Consider the following 20,169-nt stretch of genomic DNA (forward strand, 5'->3'; position numbering starts at 1 on the left):
ACACCATTCAATGGAGAGATAACATGTAGCTCCGGTAGTGTTGGAGTGGGTTATGAGAGAGAAAGTTGTAATTTCACATGTAACACTGGTTATGAGCTAACTGGTAGTGACACTAGGACCTGTCAGAGTAATGGGAACTGGAGTGGGAATCATGTTGTGTGTAGAAGAGGTATGTTAACACATTTGTATTAGCCCTTAAGCTATGGCATGAGTAATACTTTCAAGGTTCTCAGTGTGTGAGGTAGGGCTGTACCGATTCTAGTGTCGGTATCAGGCCAATACTGCTGTTTTCATGAAGTATCTGAATCAGCCACTATAATCAACCACTATAATTATTGTTGCAGATACTCACATGCGAGAATAAAATAACCTTTGTTTGTACTTGTTTATTTTACTAGCACAATGGATGCCTGGTATAACACTAATAACTACCAGCAAAATTACTGATCTATGCTGAACTTAACCTGTGAAAGTGCTTTGCTGAGAAAAAGATCGATATACTCTAATAGAACAGTCATTCAGAAGAATATTAGAGTATCCATTAAACTGGTTTGCATTTCAGTGATATTTTTGAATCTTGATTAGCTACTTCATCATAAACATGAACCTTTAATAAAATCGTGTACAAGAATACCATGAAATACACTATATATGGTGTATATAACTAATAAATGTGTGTACTATGAATTAGCTACTTTAAGGTAGTTGGTATTGGTACTTGTACTTGCAGATACTTCCCAGCTGAGTACTGGGTATTTGAAGTATCGGTAAAAAGTGGAATCGGTACAGCCCTAGTGTGAGGCCTCCTATCGCCTCCCTTCCTCTCACCTTATGCCATCATAACAACATAGTATGAAACCCCACACACTGATCAAGTTAATGTGACAAAATTATGCTAATATTTTTTGTAAATTTGGGTGAAAGCTGAGCAACTGAGGATGCATGCATACTGATAGTCTTACTCTTCAAACCTACCTGCCCACCTGCCTGTCTGCTCATCCGCTCATCTACCTGGCTGACTGTAGTTGCAAGGCAAGAAGCCAAACAAAGCAGCACACAGCCACCATTTTATGCCACAACAACAAACTCACTGGTGACATGTGCCTTTTGTGGTTCCAACGAATGTCTGCCTTGTGTGCAGCAGCTAAGATGCGCTTATGACTTTCTGGTAGCAATCTGAGAGGAATCCCGCAGCTTACCACTAAATCCATAACTAGCTAACTTCTGAAGGAGCCTTTGATGTGGCACTGAGTCAAATACCTTACCGAAATCAAGGTAGGCGACATCAACTCCATAGCCCTGGTCAACCGCAATAGTCCAATCCTTGAGAATTGTCAAAAGATTGGTAAAACAAGATTTCTTTTTAATAAAACCATGTTGGCAATTAGCAATAACTTCATTTTCATCCAAGAACTTCACCATTTTAGACCTAACCAAAGTTTCCAGAACCTTTATTACCTGAGATGTCAAACTAATAGGTCTGTAGTTTTCAGGACTGACTTTGGAGCCCTTTTTAAAGATAGTAGTTATATTTGCTCTCTCCAAAAACTAGGAAGCATACCAGTACTTATAGACTGTGTAAACAATAAAAATAAGGGTTTAGCTAAACTTTCAGCACAATTCTTTAGTACCTGTGAATGTATGTTGTATGGTCCAAGGGCTTTATTAGGTTTTAATGATGTCAATGCCTCAAAGATCTCAATTTCTGTCTGACATATGTCGGACAATTGATCAACATTAGAAAGAAGGATTTCAGTAGCACCACACTCACTTGTAAACACTGAATGAAAGTACTTTCTCCATCATTTCCAGTAAGGGTACCATCAGTTTTAACAACTTGACGAATTTTTGGGTTTTAGCCTAGATTTGTCTCTCATATAGCCATACAGAGCTTAGATTAGCATAAAATTTATCAATTAATTTTTGGTCATGTTTAGCCTGTGCAGCTCTTACCATGGACTTTAATTTATTTCTTTTAATGGATATATGCAGCATAGTCAGAGGGTAATTGAGTATATTTAAATGTGGAGTATAACTGCGTTTCTGTTTGATCGCTTTTGCAAGTGAACTAGACCACCATGGGGGTGTTCCTATAGGCCCTTTAGTCTTTTACTCTCCCCTATGAATTTCACAAATTAATAAAAATCAAATCAATCACGGAGGTTTATTTGATGGATTTTTTAAGGCAACTTTTGTAACGTATTTATCAACAACAGATGTAACTTTTTCCTCAAAGAGGTTCCAATCGATATCATTAGTATCATTGCTGAGTAATAGGTCCCAATAAATTTCATTAAATTCTTCACGCATAGCCAAGTAATTTCCTTTCCAGTAGTTGTAAGTACATGGCAGACTCTCAGCAGTGGGGTTGTCAAACAAACATTCATACTGTCATGTCAAACAGTCATGGTCACTAGAACCCAATGGAGAGTGGTGTTGTACACACTGAGTGGAGTTAATATCAAAGAAGAAAAAAGAAGTAAACATTAAATCAAGAAGAGAGGATCTTTGACCACTTCTATGACGAGTAAAACCAGTCACATGCAGAAATAGATAAGCATCATTAATAGCATCAAGTAAGTCAGCAGCTAGGGGTGATGCATTCCCTGTATAGTCTAAATCCTCTCAATTGATGCCAGGAATGTTAAAATCTCCAATGAGTAGAACTTGAGAAAAGTTGTAAAGTTCATTAATACTTCTAATGGCAGATAGTAATCTACAATTATTGACATCACTTGTAAAATCATGACAATGGGCCATGCCCCTTTAACGATCAGAACATGCTACCACACCTCCACTCCTCAACAATCTAGTTTTGTAAAATCAAGGTATCATTGTTCCACATCCCCTAGCTTCATGTACTATGCATAGTACTGTAGCGATATAAAGATACTCTAATACAGCAGTCACAACTACATGTGTATTTTAATAGCTATATATGCTCAGACAAAAAGTTAAAAATAGAAAGTATTGATTTAAAACTAAAATAGGGTTCCAGTGATAAAAAGTAGTAAAACAAGAGATAATGGCAGCTATGAGAGAGAATCCCTACTTGGTTTTGTAGCAACGTGAGAAAATCCCTAAATTGACATGTTTTCACCATCTTTTCGATGCCTGAGCAAAAATGTCAATGTGGGATTTCCCACATCGCTGCAATGCCAAGTAGAGATTTTCCCTCATAGCTGCCATCATTTCTTGATTCACTACTTTTATCACTGAAACCCTACTTTGTTTTTTAAGTAATAATTTTATTTAACTAGTATAATATAATTGTTATGTAAATTTTCTTTTAGTAAGTACTATGGCTTACATGATCTTATGTGACTGGTCCCAGAATCTGGAAAAATTGGTCTTATCACCCATGACAGCAAGTTTGATTTTCACCGCGAACACAAAGCTAAATGGATAAAGTATCAAATTTTGCTGTCAAAATCAGCCAGGCTTGAGTGGTCTGCTTTTCCCAAGCCCAGTGGCAAGTTGTATGAATGGTCTGAGGCCTTAGTGAAGTCCTGGTCAACCTGGGGATGGCCGTATGTGGTTGTATAGCTAGTGTTGAATAAACATTTGACTTTTGTGTTAGAAACTTCCTTAGCCAAGTTGATACCTGTATGTTCCATAATTTTGGTCTAATTCATCTGTATGCATTCCTATTTCATTTTGTACACAATGTCTTACCATGCCCTCCACCGCCTGTAAACCATCCTTATTGGAGCATGCCTGCTATAGTCAGCCTCACGTCAAAAACTATCTAAAATGGCAGGAAACTTAGCTTGAAAGGTAAGGAAAATGTGTGAAAATTTGGCACAAGTAACTTCAACCACTGTCATACACCAAATACTTGAAACAGTCATTTCTTGATATGTTTGAATAGGTGATAAGACTGGTTTTCTTAGAGAGAGAGTCACAATTTAACAAGTTGGAATCCAGACAATTAAATTAAGTGCTGGATCATCACCTGAAGTACAAATTTAATGCCTACACTTTAGCCATGTTGGTTTATTACTACTATTACCATTATCACATTTTGGTTGATATATATCACATAAGGAAATTATATAGTAACAAGAGTACATAATAAAAATAGGGAGGGAGAGTGTCTAACTGCCAATACAGCCTGTACAAAATCACTGCGTATTATTGAATAGACAATGATCTTTGAACAAATTAACACCTTAACTGATGATAGAGATCTGTTGATAGGTGTTGAGTGCTTTTGATAAGTGTTGAATAATGTAAAGTTTTTGTTCTACCAATGTGTGGATTGTCTATAATACGCAGTGATTCTGGTTGAAAGTGTCCTAGTTAGACACTCTCCCTCCCTATTGTATTATGTACTCTTGATAGTAATATACCACTTTGACACCTCAGGTCAAAGAAAATCACAGGGTTATATATCACATATTGCCCTAACCACAACTGCCTTTGATGCTAAGGCAGCTACAAAGCATCAGTTCCTTTTGATTGTTTATATAGAGATGCTTAAAGTTTTGCATTGTGGGTTTGAGTTAAACATGTTGATTTAGTTAGGGGCATTGTTGTGAAGTAAAAAGAATTGAGTGAGTCAGCATTGCATAATTCAGTTACTAAGCATCACTAAATAATCATTTTTGCAATGTGGGGATTGTTTTTCTACAGAGTACATTTCAACTGCATGAAAAGATGCCTCAAACATTCACAGCCTATATGTCTAAGTGTTTATTTTAACACCTTAGGTAACTTTATTCATCCACAAAGTGGTTATTTGGTTTAAAATGGTATCACTACAACCAGTGAAACCCACAATCATTTCTTTTTGTGCCCACAATTTAAACCCACAATCGATTTTTGCAAGCCTCTGTATAAAAGTAATGTGGTGAATGCAGGTTTGTCTTCCTTCACCTATTAGGTGAGCATGCCAGAGTGGTATATATTACTTATACCGTGGCCACAAGGGATTTGCCTGATATATATGCCCAAGGGTGAGGGAATATATATATCAGGCAAATCCCGCAGGCCCAAGGGCGAGGGCATATATATATAAGGCAAATCCCGAGTGGCCATGGTATAACTATTAAATACCATACCTGTTTCACTGCCCATATAAAAGTCTCAATAGTAGCAGTGAAATTTATCCCATATTTCACTGGTAGCAGTGAAAAAGTTGTAATTGTAATTTCATTGGCTAGAATTTATGTTAACAATGTAGCGCCAATTAGTGTTTACACATGTTTAGTACATAGTGACAAATTGCATACATAGTAACGCTAATGCACAGCGTGCGTATATGCAGTGAGTATGGTATTAACTGGGAATAGCATGGGTAGCAGTGAAATTTGGGATAAACATCACTCTTGTTGTATTGGAAATGGTAAATTTCCAGTACAACACTCGTGTTATTTATCTCAAATTTCACTGCTACCCATCATGCTATTACTAATTATATGGACTAATGTAGCAATTGAATTTGCTCTTCAATTGCCTATATTGTAATGACCCTTATTAACTTGTAAAATTTTCCATATGTATTTCTGTGTGTGAAAACAGATTTTTGTTATCCCAGATTTAGCATGATTAAAAAGTGGTGACTAAGGATAATTCCAAACATATCCTGGTAAATTAATTAAAATTTAAAATAGAGCAACTTGTTGAAAGAATTTTGAGTCAGCAGAGTTGCTCTAAGCACATGTTTGAGGTTGATTAAACAATACCACCAAGTTATCATAAAAGAATGGTAAGGCTGATTCATGATTGAATTTTTTTGGTGGGGAAACCAAACCTATAATACCCACTATCAGTGTTGCAAGGCACCATTGCAGTACTGTGCCACATGATTAATAACAACAACAGGATGATATCACAGATTACAGTTAATGAACCTATGGTCCTCCAATACTTTGATAGTGTCAGGGATGGGAGGAATAGTAGAGCGGCTAAGCAACAAATTTTGATGAAATCATTCACTAAAGCGCTGCATGTTCTGTGCTAGTTGAATAAGGTATACTATTATCGATTGAGATACAGTGCCACATCAAAATCATTGCCTTAGGGCATGTTTGGAAACTTTTAAACTAGGTTATACAGTAGGACCTCCATTATCCGAACACCTGTGTGCCAGTTAAATCATAAAAGTGTTCAGATAAGTGAATTTGTTCAGATAAATGAAGCCCATTTATTTATATACTGAGTTCTGTTCAACTACTCTAATAGAACATACACTTACTCTAATAGAACGTTCACCTAATGGTGAAATACTCTAATAGAGCAGTCACTTACACTGTTTGGATAATCGGGGGTTCGGATAATTGAGATTCGGATAATCAAGGTCCTACTGTACACAAATTCTAGTTCAGGAAACCATACATGTGCTTTAAAATCTTAGTTTTACCTAAATAGCATGAATATTTTTCAAATTTACATGTAGAATCTTTCAAAATGTGGTAAAATAAACTGTTTTTAAACACTGTGCCCTACCAAGCTACGTAAGTGTCTAGATCCCCTGCTATGTCTATGCCATCCCTTGCTTGTCTATGTAGATGCAAAGTTTCAGCTTATAAAATTTTACTATTGGGTGCTTTTATGGCTTCCACAATACATTATCTATTGGTTTCATTTGTCAGATTCTTGAGCATGATATGATTGGTAATTTAGCACCGTACCTAATATGAAATAGTACAAATCAGGCAAATATTGTATCAAGTTTGGTGCTTTTATCAAAAAGAAATGATTTTTTTTGCTTAGCCGCTCTACTAGAAGGGTTCTATGGGAAGAAATGTAGCTGAAAGAAGATGGAATGCCATATATAGCCACACTGCTTTTCAATATTGGGGCATGGGAAATTGATCGTACAGTATGGTAGTACTGTATATTAGTGATCACGGAGGTTTGGGTCTTTCTGGGCAAAAAAATAACCCCAAAACCAGCTTCACAATGCCATCCTGGTGCCTTGGCAGTATTCGTTAAGTATATATAACTAAGTGTCTTCAGTACGATTCTAAAATCTTCCAATAGATTGTTACAGTTTTTTTAAAAACATTTATTCAATGAAATTTTCTACTGACTAACTAACTACCTGATGCCAAAGCATAACTCGATTATGGCTAAAGCTACAGGCTTGATCTTTTCACTGTTTGATGTCAAAGACATGCCTTTTTGGCATACCACAATACATAATGCAGGCACTATGGACTTACCTTTGTCCTCCTTTGTGTCCCATTCTTTTTGCTGACTACCCAAGCAGTAGTATGATGCATGGCTTCCCTACATTTGTGAATGGGAATCGTCCATATTTTCCATGTTGACTGGATTTTGGCCTGTGTCAAATATGTGACCATAATAAAAGCATAATAGGCTGGAGTGCTATACCAACATAATGCTGGCATATTACGTGGATATTTCAACTACTCCTTTGTGTTAGTAGTATGATATTTGCTTTTTAATTGGTCATTCATTGTTATGGTTTTCATTCAATAGCTGGACTGACTTGTATAGATGTTGTTGATAATGTTCAGCAAACTCCTGATTGTCAGATCATTGCTAATAGAACAGTAATTGTTCCACGTCTCAACTTTACTTGTAATGGTAGGATAACCAACATCAGGGTTAGGATAGATAGTGCTACTGAGATACCTAATTATGATAACACTGGGAGTAATTTTCCTTATATACAAGTATGGAGACAGTCACCAACTTCACAACTCTATAGTGTAGTTGATCAAGTTCAGATACAATTAAGGCATCTCAATACTCAGTTAACCTACCTAGAAGCTATCATTCCACTTACTGACAATAACAGAATACAATTTCTATCTGGAGATGTTATAGGATTTTATAATCCACCTGATTCTGGATATGTCACTAGAGATATAGGAACACCTGGATATGTGTTCTATATATTTGAAGGATCTAACGCTTCATTACTTAATCTTAGTGCTGGCCTTGATCGTGATAGAAGACAACCATTGATCCAGTTCACACTTGGTGAGTATGGTGAGAGATATTTTTGCTGACTATTGTGCACCTCAATATAATTACGTAGATATTCATCTATGTGTTTGTGCAGAAAACACCATTTTCTTAAATTTTTCATTTGTTTAGATATTCTGTGTAATAATCTCACAACACCATTCAATGGAGAGATAAAATCATGTAGTTCTGGTAGTATTGGAATGGGTTATGAGAGAGACACTTGTAATTTCACATGTAACACTGGTTATGAGCTAACTGGTAGTGACACTAGGACCTGTCAAAGTAATGGGAGCTGGAATGGTAGTGATGTTGTGTGTAGAAGAGGTATGTTAACACATCTTTTTAGGCCTTACCAAATTATATGCATATGTTATATAGTTCCCTGTCCTTTGCTTACTGACCCTAGTAATGGTACAATAAATTGTTCACTGGGAGATGATGGAGTTCTGTCCTATGAAGACACTTGTAGTTTCACATGTAACACTGGTCATGAGCTAACTGGTAGTCCTCAGAGAACATGTCAGTCTGATGGTAGTTGGAGTGGATCACCAGTGTCCTGTACCATCATGGAGTGTCCCTCATCATCACTACCAATTAACAGCATGTTGGCTGAGTCTTGTAGTAGGTCATATCATTCAATGTGTGATCTGCAGTGTGAAGAAGGCTTTGATGGTAGTGGAGAGCCATCATATGTGTGTGATGTGTTGAGTGATGGATCATCAGTAATGTGGATGACAAGTGGAGGAGGATGGAGTTGTGAAAGGAGTAAGTTGCTGTATTGTCTTTAGTATCGTGTATTCTTTAAAAGAACTTGTGCTGTATAGCACATAATATATGGAAAAGGGTCGACATGTACATAGTAGTTTCACTGGTTATCAACTACCTGGTATATAGTGACGAAGTATTTGATGGTAAGCATATGCCTTCTTATTACCTTTTTTTTTTCATCATACGAAAGTTAGAGATTTTAAATTTGTGTAGGATCGTGGAAATAAAGAGTAGACTACATAAATACACCTGAAACTATACTAGAAAAAAGTGTCAGACATTTTCAGCACCTTAAACCAAACATGTTTGAGACACAATATCCAACATACATGTATTTCCACTCACTGTTGGTAGAAAATTCAGATACTCATCATCATTTAGACATTATATAATATTTAAACAACAGAAAGCAACTGCACAAGTACATATACAAATAATGCAATTACCCCTGAATGAAATCACTGTATATGACCGAGTGTCTGATCAATTAGCACTTTTGTTTAAACTACAGTACAACAATAGAATAATCACAACTCTAACAAAATCAATATTTGGTTAACCAAGAGCTAGGATAACTGGTATTTGGATAATTGGTTTATGGATAACTGAGGTTTCACTGTAAGTGCTACACATATACAAATATACAAAACTATAAAATACTGTGTTCATTAATAGCAAACTTTACATACTGCTATTATCATCATCAGGATCTACTGGAGCTGTTATTGGTGGAATAATATTAGGAGTTGTAGTGGCTATGGTCATTGTTGTAGTGTTGGTGGTGGTGATTATTTGGGTGAGAAGATCAAGAAGGAAACAAGTGGATATTGTTGATTATGATAAATCTAAAAGTATGTGTACATATGATAAATAATTTTATAATGGAAACACACCTTAAGTAGCTAAAGTCTAAGTAGCTAAAGTCTCTGAGCAGGCTGTAGGACCAGGTGTCCTACAGACCTTCAGCACTTGTGCAGTAAAGCATTAATAAATAAAAATAAATAAATGAAGGGAAGCATGATTTGTCCTATGTGTCTACACCAGGGAGTGAGGGTGTACATACATACATACATACATACATACAAATCATATCTACCTAGTAGTATTGTAGCCTGCTGTTGATGCCCGCGCTCTTTCACAGTTTAATTACCTGTCACTGTAGAAACATCTTATGTGATAGTTACCTGAGAAGTTTACATAAGCAGTTTAACCAGTAGTTTTAACCCTTAAACCTGCAGCTGTTTTATAAAACACAAGCACTGAAAACGCATAATCCTGTAACCTGGATAGCATCCCTTATAAAACTAAAGTCCATAGCACAGAAACCACTAAAGCTATCTAAACACCATCTTACTCACCGTTAAATTTTGGTTTAAATGGTCCCTTACTTTGTCGCGTTCATCCAACCCAGAGCTTCCTGTTTCACTTTGAAAGAGCAAAAGAACAATCCCTCCGTCTTCCTTCTTCACATATACAGTAGTACTAATATACAGATGGCCATAACTTGGCTGTACTGCATCGTATCGACTTGTTCTTGGTATCGCGTTGCTCCTCATGATCACGTGATGGTGATTCAGTTGATATATATATATATATATATATATATATAGATATCACATGATTAAATCATTGTCAGACGAGCACAATGACTATAAAAAGAGGAAAGGACACAAAATGATTCAGCACGTCGTAGTGCATGAGTTCCTTGTTGTATGTTGAAAGTTTATACATAGTTAGATAGCTTACTTTTAGCCAATCAATAAAATCTGTTTTTCTAAGCAATTGTACGAATGCTTCATGAGATATGCCTGTTTGTAACCACCTATATAAACTGGCAAAAGTATTGTGCGTTTTCAATTCATTTTTATCAAATCCAGTTTTCTGGATTATATGGGTTCAAGGGTTAATAACAGTGATACTGACTGCCCTATTATAGTATCAGGCCATCCACCTGTAAGCCAGTGATTCTTGCCTAGCCAGGCCCTTTACAAAGCCCAAAATTGCCATTCAAGCTCTCCACACCACCCAGAAAATACATTTGTTAAAACCAGCCTCAAGTTGTTTAAATAGTACTAAGGGTCATAGTATGAGTGTAGCTATCCACTGGTGGTGTTAGTTTGATTTTGCCGATTGATTTTGTAAAATGTGGTCACATACATGTTTGGTTGTATTTCACTATTTATTAATATGCTTTGTAGTACTCTAACAGAGCACACATTCTTCAAATACAATGTACATAGAATGTTCTAGAAAGAACAATCTAGAGTTTGTGTTGATATATGTGACCGGATTTGCGAAAAGGTACCTTTTCCACACATTTGACATACCAGGAAACAAAATGATGTAACAGTTGACTCCTTATACTGTTTAACTTGCTCTTAGTATCATAATGTAGCCAGATACTGTAGCTACATTCATTGAAAATTTCAAGCAATTATATACCATGATCAAAACGTTATGAAGCTTTAACGTTCAAAAAATGGGTCAAATTTTGTGTGTGAAAAAGGTACCTTTTTGCAAATCCGGTCACATATATAGACCTATGAAATTCTGGTAAGAAATTCTGTTTAAAAGGTCAAATTGAACAACTGACTGCAGTTACTTCTCAGCAACTGTTTTACTGAACAAGCAACTGTTTTACTGAACAAGCAACTGTTTTACTGAACAATTGTTTTTGACATAATTTGTGCATGTTTTTTTTTTTACTTCTCAGTGACTGTTCTAGTATACATTTTGATCACACTTGTTTCACATGTTTGGTTTTTGCTTTACATCCATTAGATAATACTCTCAGTACTTTCAAATCACAAAAGGTCCATGCCATGATAGTCAGTCTGTATGCATACCAAAAGTTTTCAAGTTTTAACTTGTTTGTGTCAGTAGTTTACCCTGCAGGTGTGACAAAAAATTGCACTTACAATAGTTGAAAATTGCTCGTAACTTCTCATCACTTTCATCTATCTATTCACAAATTGAAAAATAAATGTACTATACTTATGCTCTTTATACCCCCCAAAATTTAAAAAGAATCCAATAAAGCTTGTACAAGTTATGGCGATGTTTGTAAGTGGTACAAAGAGAAAATTAACATGGAAGATATGAAGAAAGATGAACTTTGAATGAACATACGTAATTATCTCAAAGATGGCGGGGCCAATTTACCTCGAATTTAGAAATGGAAGATGTCCCACCCCAAGGAATGTTGCACAGAAAAAATGAGCTATTTCTCTTCATTTGTTAGTGAGGTACAAATGCATGAAAATCATGTTTATCATCCATAGTGATTAAGTGCTTCTCGTACTGTGTAATGACTAAACATATAGCTGAAAACAATCACTCCACGTTTCAGTAAATGATAGTTGGGCATGCATTCAGACTTAAAATTAATTTTATGAATTTCTAGCAGTATGTTTGGTAGTCATATGTAACTATGTTACAAAAAGACCAAGTACAAGAAAAATGGACTGAAGTAACTTTAATGAAAAGGTCGCAACTAAGTGAGGTTTTACTGTAGCATGAAGTTTTGGCTGCTTTTGACTTTCAATGTTTTCTATTTCTGCCTTCCATTTCAATTGTCCCCTTTTTTCTTAGTAGAAAATGGTGAGTTAACCTGCTCGAGATGTTACATATAATGTACCTATCAATGTATTGCTCCACTACCCCCCTCGGGCATATATGGGGCTATAGTGGGGATTTGACACAGCCGAATGTCAAATGCCCCATAGTAGGGCAAACATATCGTGTCAAATCCCCACCGTTGGCCCTAGTTGCAATGCGAGATTTACTTGGGATTTGACATAGCAAAGCAAAAAAATATTTGGATGTTTACTGAACGATCGTCAAATGCCCCATAGTGGGGCAGCAGTTTCGTGTCAATTCCCCTGTAAATCCCCACTTACGCCCGAGGGGGGGGGGGGGGGGGGTGGTGGGGCAATACATTGATAGGTGCATAACACTGTTGAAACACTGGGTAGTAGATATCCTTGATGCGAATGCTGCAACTCTCAATATTGTGGTGTATATACAAGTACATCATGTAAAGCTAATTCCCATCTTACAGCTATGTATTAAACCATGTAGCTATGTCCATAACATATATAAATGTTTATGTTGTTCTGTGTTACAGATGGAGTTGATTCAATAGCTACTGCTGTCAGTGACAAAGTAAGTATCATGATGAATGACATGTCAAGTTCTCCAGGTAACATGATTTGAGTAAGCTGTTTTAGATTCATTCCAAACTTGGCATAAGAATTTTAAAATACTGTATGATATACAGAAAATTCTTACACATACACTTAGTCTATAAGCCAACTAGAAAACTGCCACAATTAGCCAGCTTAATTATTTGTTGGACATCACAGACTCCTTGAACATGTATAAGTATATTAATACACATGTATAATACGGATGTGTAATATATACATATGCATGTTTGTGTAGTTTGTTTGTAACAACTTACTATTTTGTTATGTAGCAGGGCTTAGATGTGGAATCACTGTTAACAATAGCCTTATCAGGCATAAATGTTATTTACGATGAAGTCTTCAGCTATGAAAACTCCAAAGGGATTTATCAGATGTCTTCAAATGACGTTGCCAAGTCATTACAAACAGAAGAGAGTATTTATGATACTCCATATAGTCACATAGGGGACTGTGGTCCAATATACCGTGTGCCTGCTGATGATGAAAAGAAAATTTATGAACAATTTGCAGGAAAAAAATTTCGGAAACTACTCCACAAAGAAATCAAGTAAGGCACACTAGTATGAATATACTGTGAAGGATGATAGTCACCCGAAGTACAAGTTTAACTTCTATGATCCCTACTAGCTTGTAAGGTTTCTAGTTTTGTTTTTTTTCCACGCTTATTGATACGTATGCATCAATGACCTACTAGACTTATCAATCACCCACCCACTTGGTTACTTTTAATAATTATTAAGATCAAGTTACTGATGTTGAACCTATTACATGTAACATCATATCAAAACTATATGCAAGCTTCACATTACAGTATTTATACACAATTTACCACTGTAAATAAGGTTAACAGACAAGGAAGCCTGTGTTTGGTTGGGATTAAATGAATTAGAACCCATGATCAGTAATATTCAATACCATCAAACGTATGCACATTGATCACACGGTTGCTACTTTCAGGTGCTACTTGGAGTTTCTTGTGCTGAATCCTGTCACAGAGATTGAATTCGCTGTAAACATACCCAAATACTCGTAGTTTGTTGCTTGTCATACATTATTCATTATTTGTTACTTACCATGGATTGCTCATTGTTGATCATCATGCATTACTTGTTGTTTGTTGCTTGTCGTGCATTGTTCATGTGTATTGCTTGTCATGCCTTCATTGTTTGTTCCTTATCATGCATTGCTCATTGTTTGTTCCTTATCATGCATTGCTCATTGTTTGTTGCTAATTGTGAAGTGCTCACTGGCTGCCACTTCATTGTTCCTTACTTAGGGTTCTACCATGCTAGCAAAGTTTGGGAGAAACTGGGTGCAGTCAAGCTGTTTGATTTGACTTAGCAGCTAGCTTCCTGACTAAGGCAGATATTGATGCAGGTGCACTTAGCTCATAGCATCCATGGCTTCCTGATTTAACCCCAAAGTATGTATATAGTGCCAGCACATCCCACGTAACAGTAGTGCATGTGGGCCAAGCTGACGTAGGATGTTAACTTGTACAAAAAGGAGAGGAGGTTAAATATGTACATAGGTACTTGTAAATACAAAACATTAGACACTACATGTATTATGGATGTGTAGTACTGCAGTATAATTATCATACAGTATGATAGTACTGTATAGTAGGGACCACAAAGGAGTAGGCATGGCCACAAAATAAAATCACCCAAAAAACAGCCCCAATTTTCCCCTGACGACGATGAGTTAGGTAAAACTAAGCCCAAACAAGCTTTTAGATCAACCCGAAACGCTTTCAACAAGTTGCTACGGAATTTTAAAATATATATTTAGCAGAATTTTGTGTGACTGACTGACTGAGTAACTGACTGAGTAACTGACTGATGCCTTCAGACAAGCATAACTCGATAACGGCTGAGGCTACAGGCTTGATTTTTTCACTGTTCGATGTCGCTTCGGCCCAACGGGTGCCTTTTGGCATACCGCAGTACGTACAATGCATTCTTCATGGACTTACCAGTGTGTCCCATTCATTTTTGCTGACAGCGAAAAGTGTTGATTTGGTGATAGCATGTGACGGCTTCCCTTCATAATGGAAATCGTCCATATTTGTTATAGTGGCTATTTTGATAGGAGAGGCACTTTTCAAACAGTTCTTGATTTGTACTGCTGTGTAACGGGTTGAACATAGCCGACAAGGAAGCGTAATGGATACTTGACTTTTCATACGATATAATTGATGACTGAGGCACGTGGCACCATTTCTTTTGGTATGCATGGATTGCAAAGGTGCTTTTCTTGATTCAAAATTAGTACTGCCACGATATATCATTGTATCAATAATATCAATATAACAAGGTGGTGATATAGCCAATGAGTTATATTGATGTATCATGATATAGTATAATGATGTGGGGGCGGCCAGAGATATGGTATTTGGCATTTAATTAAGTTATGTGTTGATGATTTAGTGGTGGTAACATGCCAACCCCAAAGTAAATTGTGAGGTTTGTATGAAATGCCAGCCACTTGTCTCAACTATATAGCAGTAGTAAAATGCATTTAAAACCTGGTAAACAAGAGTACCTTTACTTGTGGTATATATCCACCTTAAATTTTAGCTTAAAATGAAGAGTATGTACACGTTTTCCTTGCAAATGTTACAGTTAGTTCTATATCGTGATATATCTTTATATCGTGATATAAACCTTGGTGATATATGATATAAGTTTTTCTATAATTATCGTGGCAGCACTATTCAAAATGCTGCATAATGGGTTGAGCATAGCTGACAACGAAACGTAATGGATACTTCACTTTTCAGATGATCGTTGATATAGCTGAGGCGCACGGTGCCATTTCAGATGCGGTATGCATGGGTTCACCAGTCATAATAATTATTTGCAAAAAAAAGTTAACAAACAAGTACACAGAAAAATTTGGAATTTTCAACTAGAGTAGGGACCATAGCACATTGATAAAAGGTACTGAAACCAGCTGGAGTAGTGCATGATATTAAATCACAGTAAAACAATAAGAAGTGTTATATCTGATTTAATATCGTGCACTACTCCAGCTTGTTTCAGTACTTTTATCAATGTGCTATGGTCCCTACTCTAGTTGAAAATTCCAATTTTTCTGCATACTTGTATTGTTTAATAGGCAGGAATTATTTGGCAAATGGGTTATTTATTCACTGGCATTAGCCATCAAGTCACAATAATATTAGTGGGTTTTCATTTAGTGCATTGAATTTTACCAATTTGTATATGCTAGATACCCACTGGAGGTTTTTTAGTAGGTTTGACAACCTGAGGGCGCGGTTTGGTCACTAATTAATGCTCACTGAGATGCCAAACCAAGCACGACGGTTTCAACCTACTAAAAAACAACAGTGGGTATCTAACCTATTTAGAAAGCAGCTCGTTACCAGCACTAACAAAAGAAGCACAGAGTCACGCTAGGTAAGGTCCTTTACAGTGTGTTTGTGTGTGCCGCCGGCTTAGTGGCCAGGTTAGTGTTGTTTTAGCAACTGTTATTTAGTTCCAAGGCTTGTTTACTAGCTAATACAAGCTGGCTACGAAGCGACAAACTTTATTACAACTGGCCACAAAACAACAAGCTTTATAACAACTGGCCATGAAGCAACAAGCTTTATTACAACTGGCCACGAAGCGACAAGCTTTATTACAACTGGCCACGAAGCGACAAGATTTATAACAGCTGGCCATGAAGCAACAAGCTTTATTACAACTGGCCAAAAAGCAACAAGCTTTATTACAACTGGCCACGAAGCAACAAGCTTTATTACAACTGGCCATGAAGTGATAAGCTTTATTACAACGCGACAAGCTGTATTACAACTGGCCACGAAGTGACAAGCTTTATAACAACTGGCCACAAAGTGACAAGTTTTATGACAACTGGCCACAAAACGACAAGCGTTATTACAACTGGCCATGAAGCGACAAATGTTACAAACAGGTGCAATAGCACAGCTGAAGTGTGTTGATGGTCTAATGGTGACAGTGCTGAAAAGCAGACGAACGAAAATATGCTTGCTGTAAACTCAGCAACACCAGCAGTTTCACCATAGATAATGTATGCGTTCCTAATGGATTGGAAACGCCCATTAAATTATTTTCCTATCCTAGTTACGGTGCACCAATACATTGGGAAATTTGTTGAGTGGCTGTTTGGCTTTCTCTTGCTTGTTTGAAGGCCGGTTCGAAGGTGTGGACATTCCTTTACATTGTTTATTGTGTTGCGTTGTGTACTGAACAAGAACACAGCGTGTCTGTGGGTACTGGGAGAAATATTGTTTGCGACAGGTGACAATGGCAGGTACGCACCAGCTAATAATTCAACAGCAGTACTAATAGCCCAATTCTCGTCACCGCATTTACACAACCAAAGAAATGTGTGATACATTGAAATAATTTTTAAGCTACAGTACTGCTCAGCTTGAGCTAAACAATAGCACAAAGTAGTGCCTGTTTTCTGAAGTTTTATCAAAGCAGTGGAAATATACAGCGAAGCAGTGAATATCTAGCTAGCCTATTACACTCTACCTGCTACAAGTAGTGTAAACAGCAGCAAAGAAACAATGCTACACTTTCTGTTTCTTCAGGAAATTTGCACAACCGTTTTGAAACACCATATTTCACCTTTGAACCTGTATTTTCTTACGCTATTGTTTACTGCTCTCAAGCGTCCCTACCCAGTCCAGCCTCCAATTAGTGTAGGTGGTAACTAACCCAACTGTAAACAACAAACACTAATTTGCTGGTTACAAGAACAGCGAAATCTTCCACCTGTCGAGGCCATAAAGTTTGCGCGCAGCGAAACGAGGATAGCCCATGACATCACTATGTAAATAATACGGGTGTTTCCAATCCATGTGACATACATTATCTATGGTTTCACATAGTAGTGAATCTGGAACATTGTTGGGGTAACTGTAATATGCATCGAGTAGCTGGCTCGCTCAGTTTGACGGCTAGCTTGGTAAAGTACTGGTATGGTTGATGAAGGTAAAAACCCAAATCTCACTTAACCATACAACCACTAATTAAATCAGTGACATAGAAAACTCTTTGAAGTGTTGTTGAATTTACCAAAGCAGTCTCATGTGACAACAGGTCTCTAAATGAAACTTAGAGCCCTCACCTCAGGTCTCTAAGTGGTATTAATAACCTCATTAACTGTGTCAACATCAGAAAATTATTCGTGCTGCTTTCTAAACTACTTTAGACTCCTTACCAATTAAACCACATACATATATAGTACCTACATAATTGTATTATATTTCTTGATCTATTTGCGTCACAGGGTTGGTCAGGAATTAGGGTCAGGAGAGTTTGGAATAGTTGCTCGTGCCATGTGGAAGCCTACCTCACGCAAGAAAGTGGAAGTTGCTGTGAAGACTTTAAATGAAAATGTTAGTACTAAGGATAGGGTGCGATTCCTCCAGGAGGCTGCCATAATGTGCCAGTTTGATCATGAGAATGTGGTAAAGCTTCATGGTGTAGTGACAGATGAACCTGTCATGATTGTATTAGAATATGTGTCCAGAGGAGACCTGAGGAATCTGTTAATACAGCTTCAACCTTCGTGAGTAAAAGCACATACTGCGTGTGACTAACTGCATGTGTGATTAAAACTAAACCATATTTGGTAGATTGGAATTTATAACACCCCAAAATTCAGCTAAAGCCATGTGCTACCGGCTTTCCTTTCCTTTATTGCCTTTTTCAAAGCTTTATTGTATAAATTTTAACTTTTCCTGTTATGGCAATGTGGTGGCTTGGATAACTGCGGTTGGGTCTGGTGTGTGCAAAACTCTTAGTATAGGTATTGCACGGGGTGTGTTGTCTTCTCCAAGCCTTGTGAAATGTCTTCCACCATCGTCCCTCATTAACTGCTTACCCACCACTATGGAAACCATGCTGACATCTGACATTACTATATGTAATACAAGATAAGGGTTTTGTATATAGTGTGCTTTTAATAGTGACTGTATGGGCCTGCAAAAATGGGACATGTGCATGGACACATAAATTTGTGTATTTATTTAATCTTTCATGACTCGTAACATTTTATAGCATCGTGCTATTACCATTTTCAACCCTTATTAAACCTTTAATTGGCTATATAATACAAGTTTCAGACTGTAAATATTCTCTTCCAGTATTAAGATATAACCTTTTGTATGGTGGGGTGTAGTTTGTACCCACATGCCCTATTTTCACAGGCCCGGTCACAAATGTATTTTTAATTTGAATGGTACAACAGCATCTTCTACAAAAAAGTTGCAAGTGTAACTGTAAAATGTCATATTTGTCAGGTTTTTCTTTTAAACCACAAAAAGAAAATGTTATCATGTAGTGATGATTTGTGTATGCCTCTAGAATTGGAACCAGTGTTCATGCAAAGCTACCATTACTTCTGCTAAAGTTTTGTCAAGAGATTGCAGCAGGAATGGCTTACCTTAGTGGTAAACAGTTTGTTCACAGAGATTTGGCTACAAGGAATATTCTTGTTTCTGAATCTGTTACATGCAAGGTATATAGTTATTGAACTAATAAATGGAAACTTTATTATTGTTTACTGTATTGTAAAAAGATTGCTGATTTTGGAATGTCGCGTGATCTACTTGATGAAAACTACTATGTCACATCGGGAGGGAAAATACCAGTAAAATGGACAGCTCCTGAGGTATTTGTTGGGTTTTTGTCGTAATGTTTCACACGTTTTTGTGACTCAGGCAATACACTTCAGAAAGTATTCATGTCAAAGTGATGTGTGGAGTTATGGTATTGTACTATATGAAATATGGAGTTTGGGACGTGAGCCATATGAGTGGTTGAACCTTATCGAAGTAAGCAGCAGACACAATGTACTCACATGTTTATAATACTATGAACCATTCAGTCAGTGGAGAAACTTGATACTGGATTCAGGCTCCAACCACCTCCTGGTTGTCCCAGAACTATATACCGAGTAATGATTAAGTGTTGGTACGTATGTGTGTACTCTATGTATGTTATTAAGGACAATCACAATACGTATGTTAAGACTTTACACTGATCAAAGGAGCCAACCAAACTACATCTGTAATGTAAGGTAATTGGCCACTTCCCCTGGCTACATCTGTGGCTAGCTATTTATGTTAAAGTTTTGATTGTGGAAATCTATAATTATTATTGCTCGTGTGATTATTATGCACGACTTGGATTTTTGCCATAAAACCACTTAGACGGAAGTGTTGTTTCATCTTTGCTATCCTACA

At 36.9% G+C, this 20,169-nt stretch overlaps 2 protein-coding genes across 2 annotated transcripts in view; both read left to right on the plus strand.

Moving 5' to 3' along the window:
• The window catches only part of LOC136257622 (uncharacterized), a gene marked incomplete in the record, with an annotated part of 245,226 nt that overhangs the window by 224,315 nt on the left and 742 nt on the right, over positions 1-20,169 (plus strand). Inside the window, 11 exon segments of the mRNA XM_066050871.1 lie at positions 7,457-7,956; positions 8,074-8,268; positions 8,323-8,709; positions 9,420-9,563; positions 12,839-12,876; positions 13,190-13,467; positions 18,210-18,491; positions 19,289-19,442; positions 19,503-19,595; positions 19,645-19,758; positions 19,812-19,897. Of these exon segments, the coding sequence (XP_065906943.1) occupies positions 7,457-7,956; positions 8,074-8,268; positions 8,323-8,709; positions 9,420-9,563; positions 12,839-12,876; positions 13,190-13,467; positions 18,210-18,491; positions 19,289-19,442; positions 19,503-19,595; positions 19,645-19,758; positions 19,812-19,897 (2,271 nt within the window).
• Positions 1-20,169, plus strand: part of LOC136257625 (uncharacterized) — a 194,532-nt gene that overhangs the window by 31,139 nt on the left and 143,224 nt on the right. The gene's annotated exons all lie outside the window — the stretch shown is intronic.

This window comes from Dysidea avara, chromosome 6 (genome assembly GCF_963678975.1).
Source record: "Dysidea avara chromosome 6, odDysAvar1.4, whole genome shotgun sequence".
In the NCBI taxonomy this organism is placed as follows: Eukaryota; Metazoa; Porifera; class Demospongiae; order Dictyoceratida; family Dysideidae; genus Dysidea; species Dysidea avara.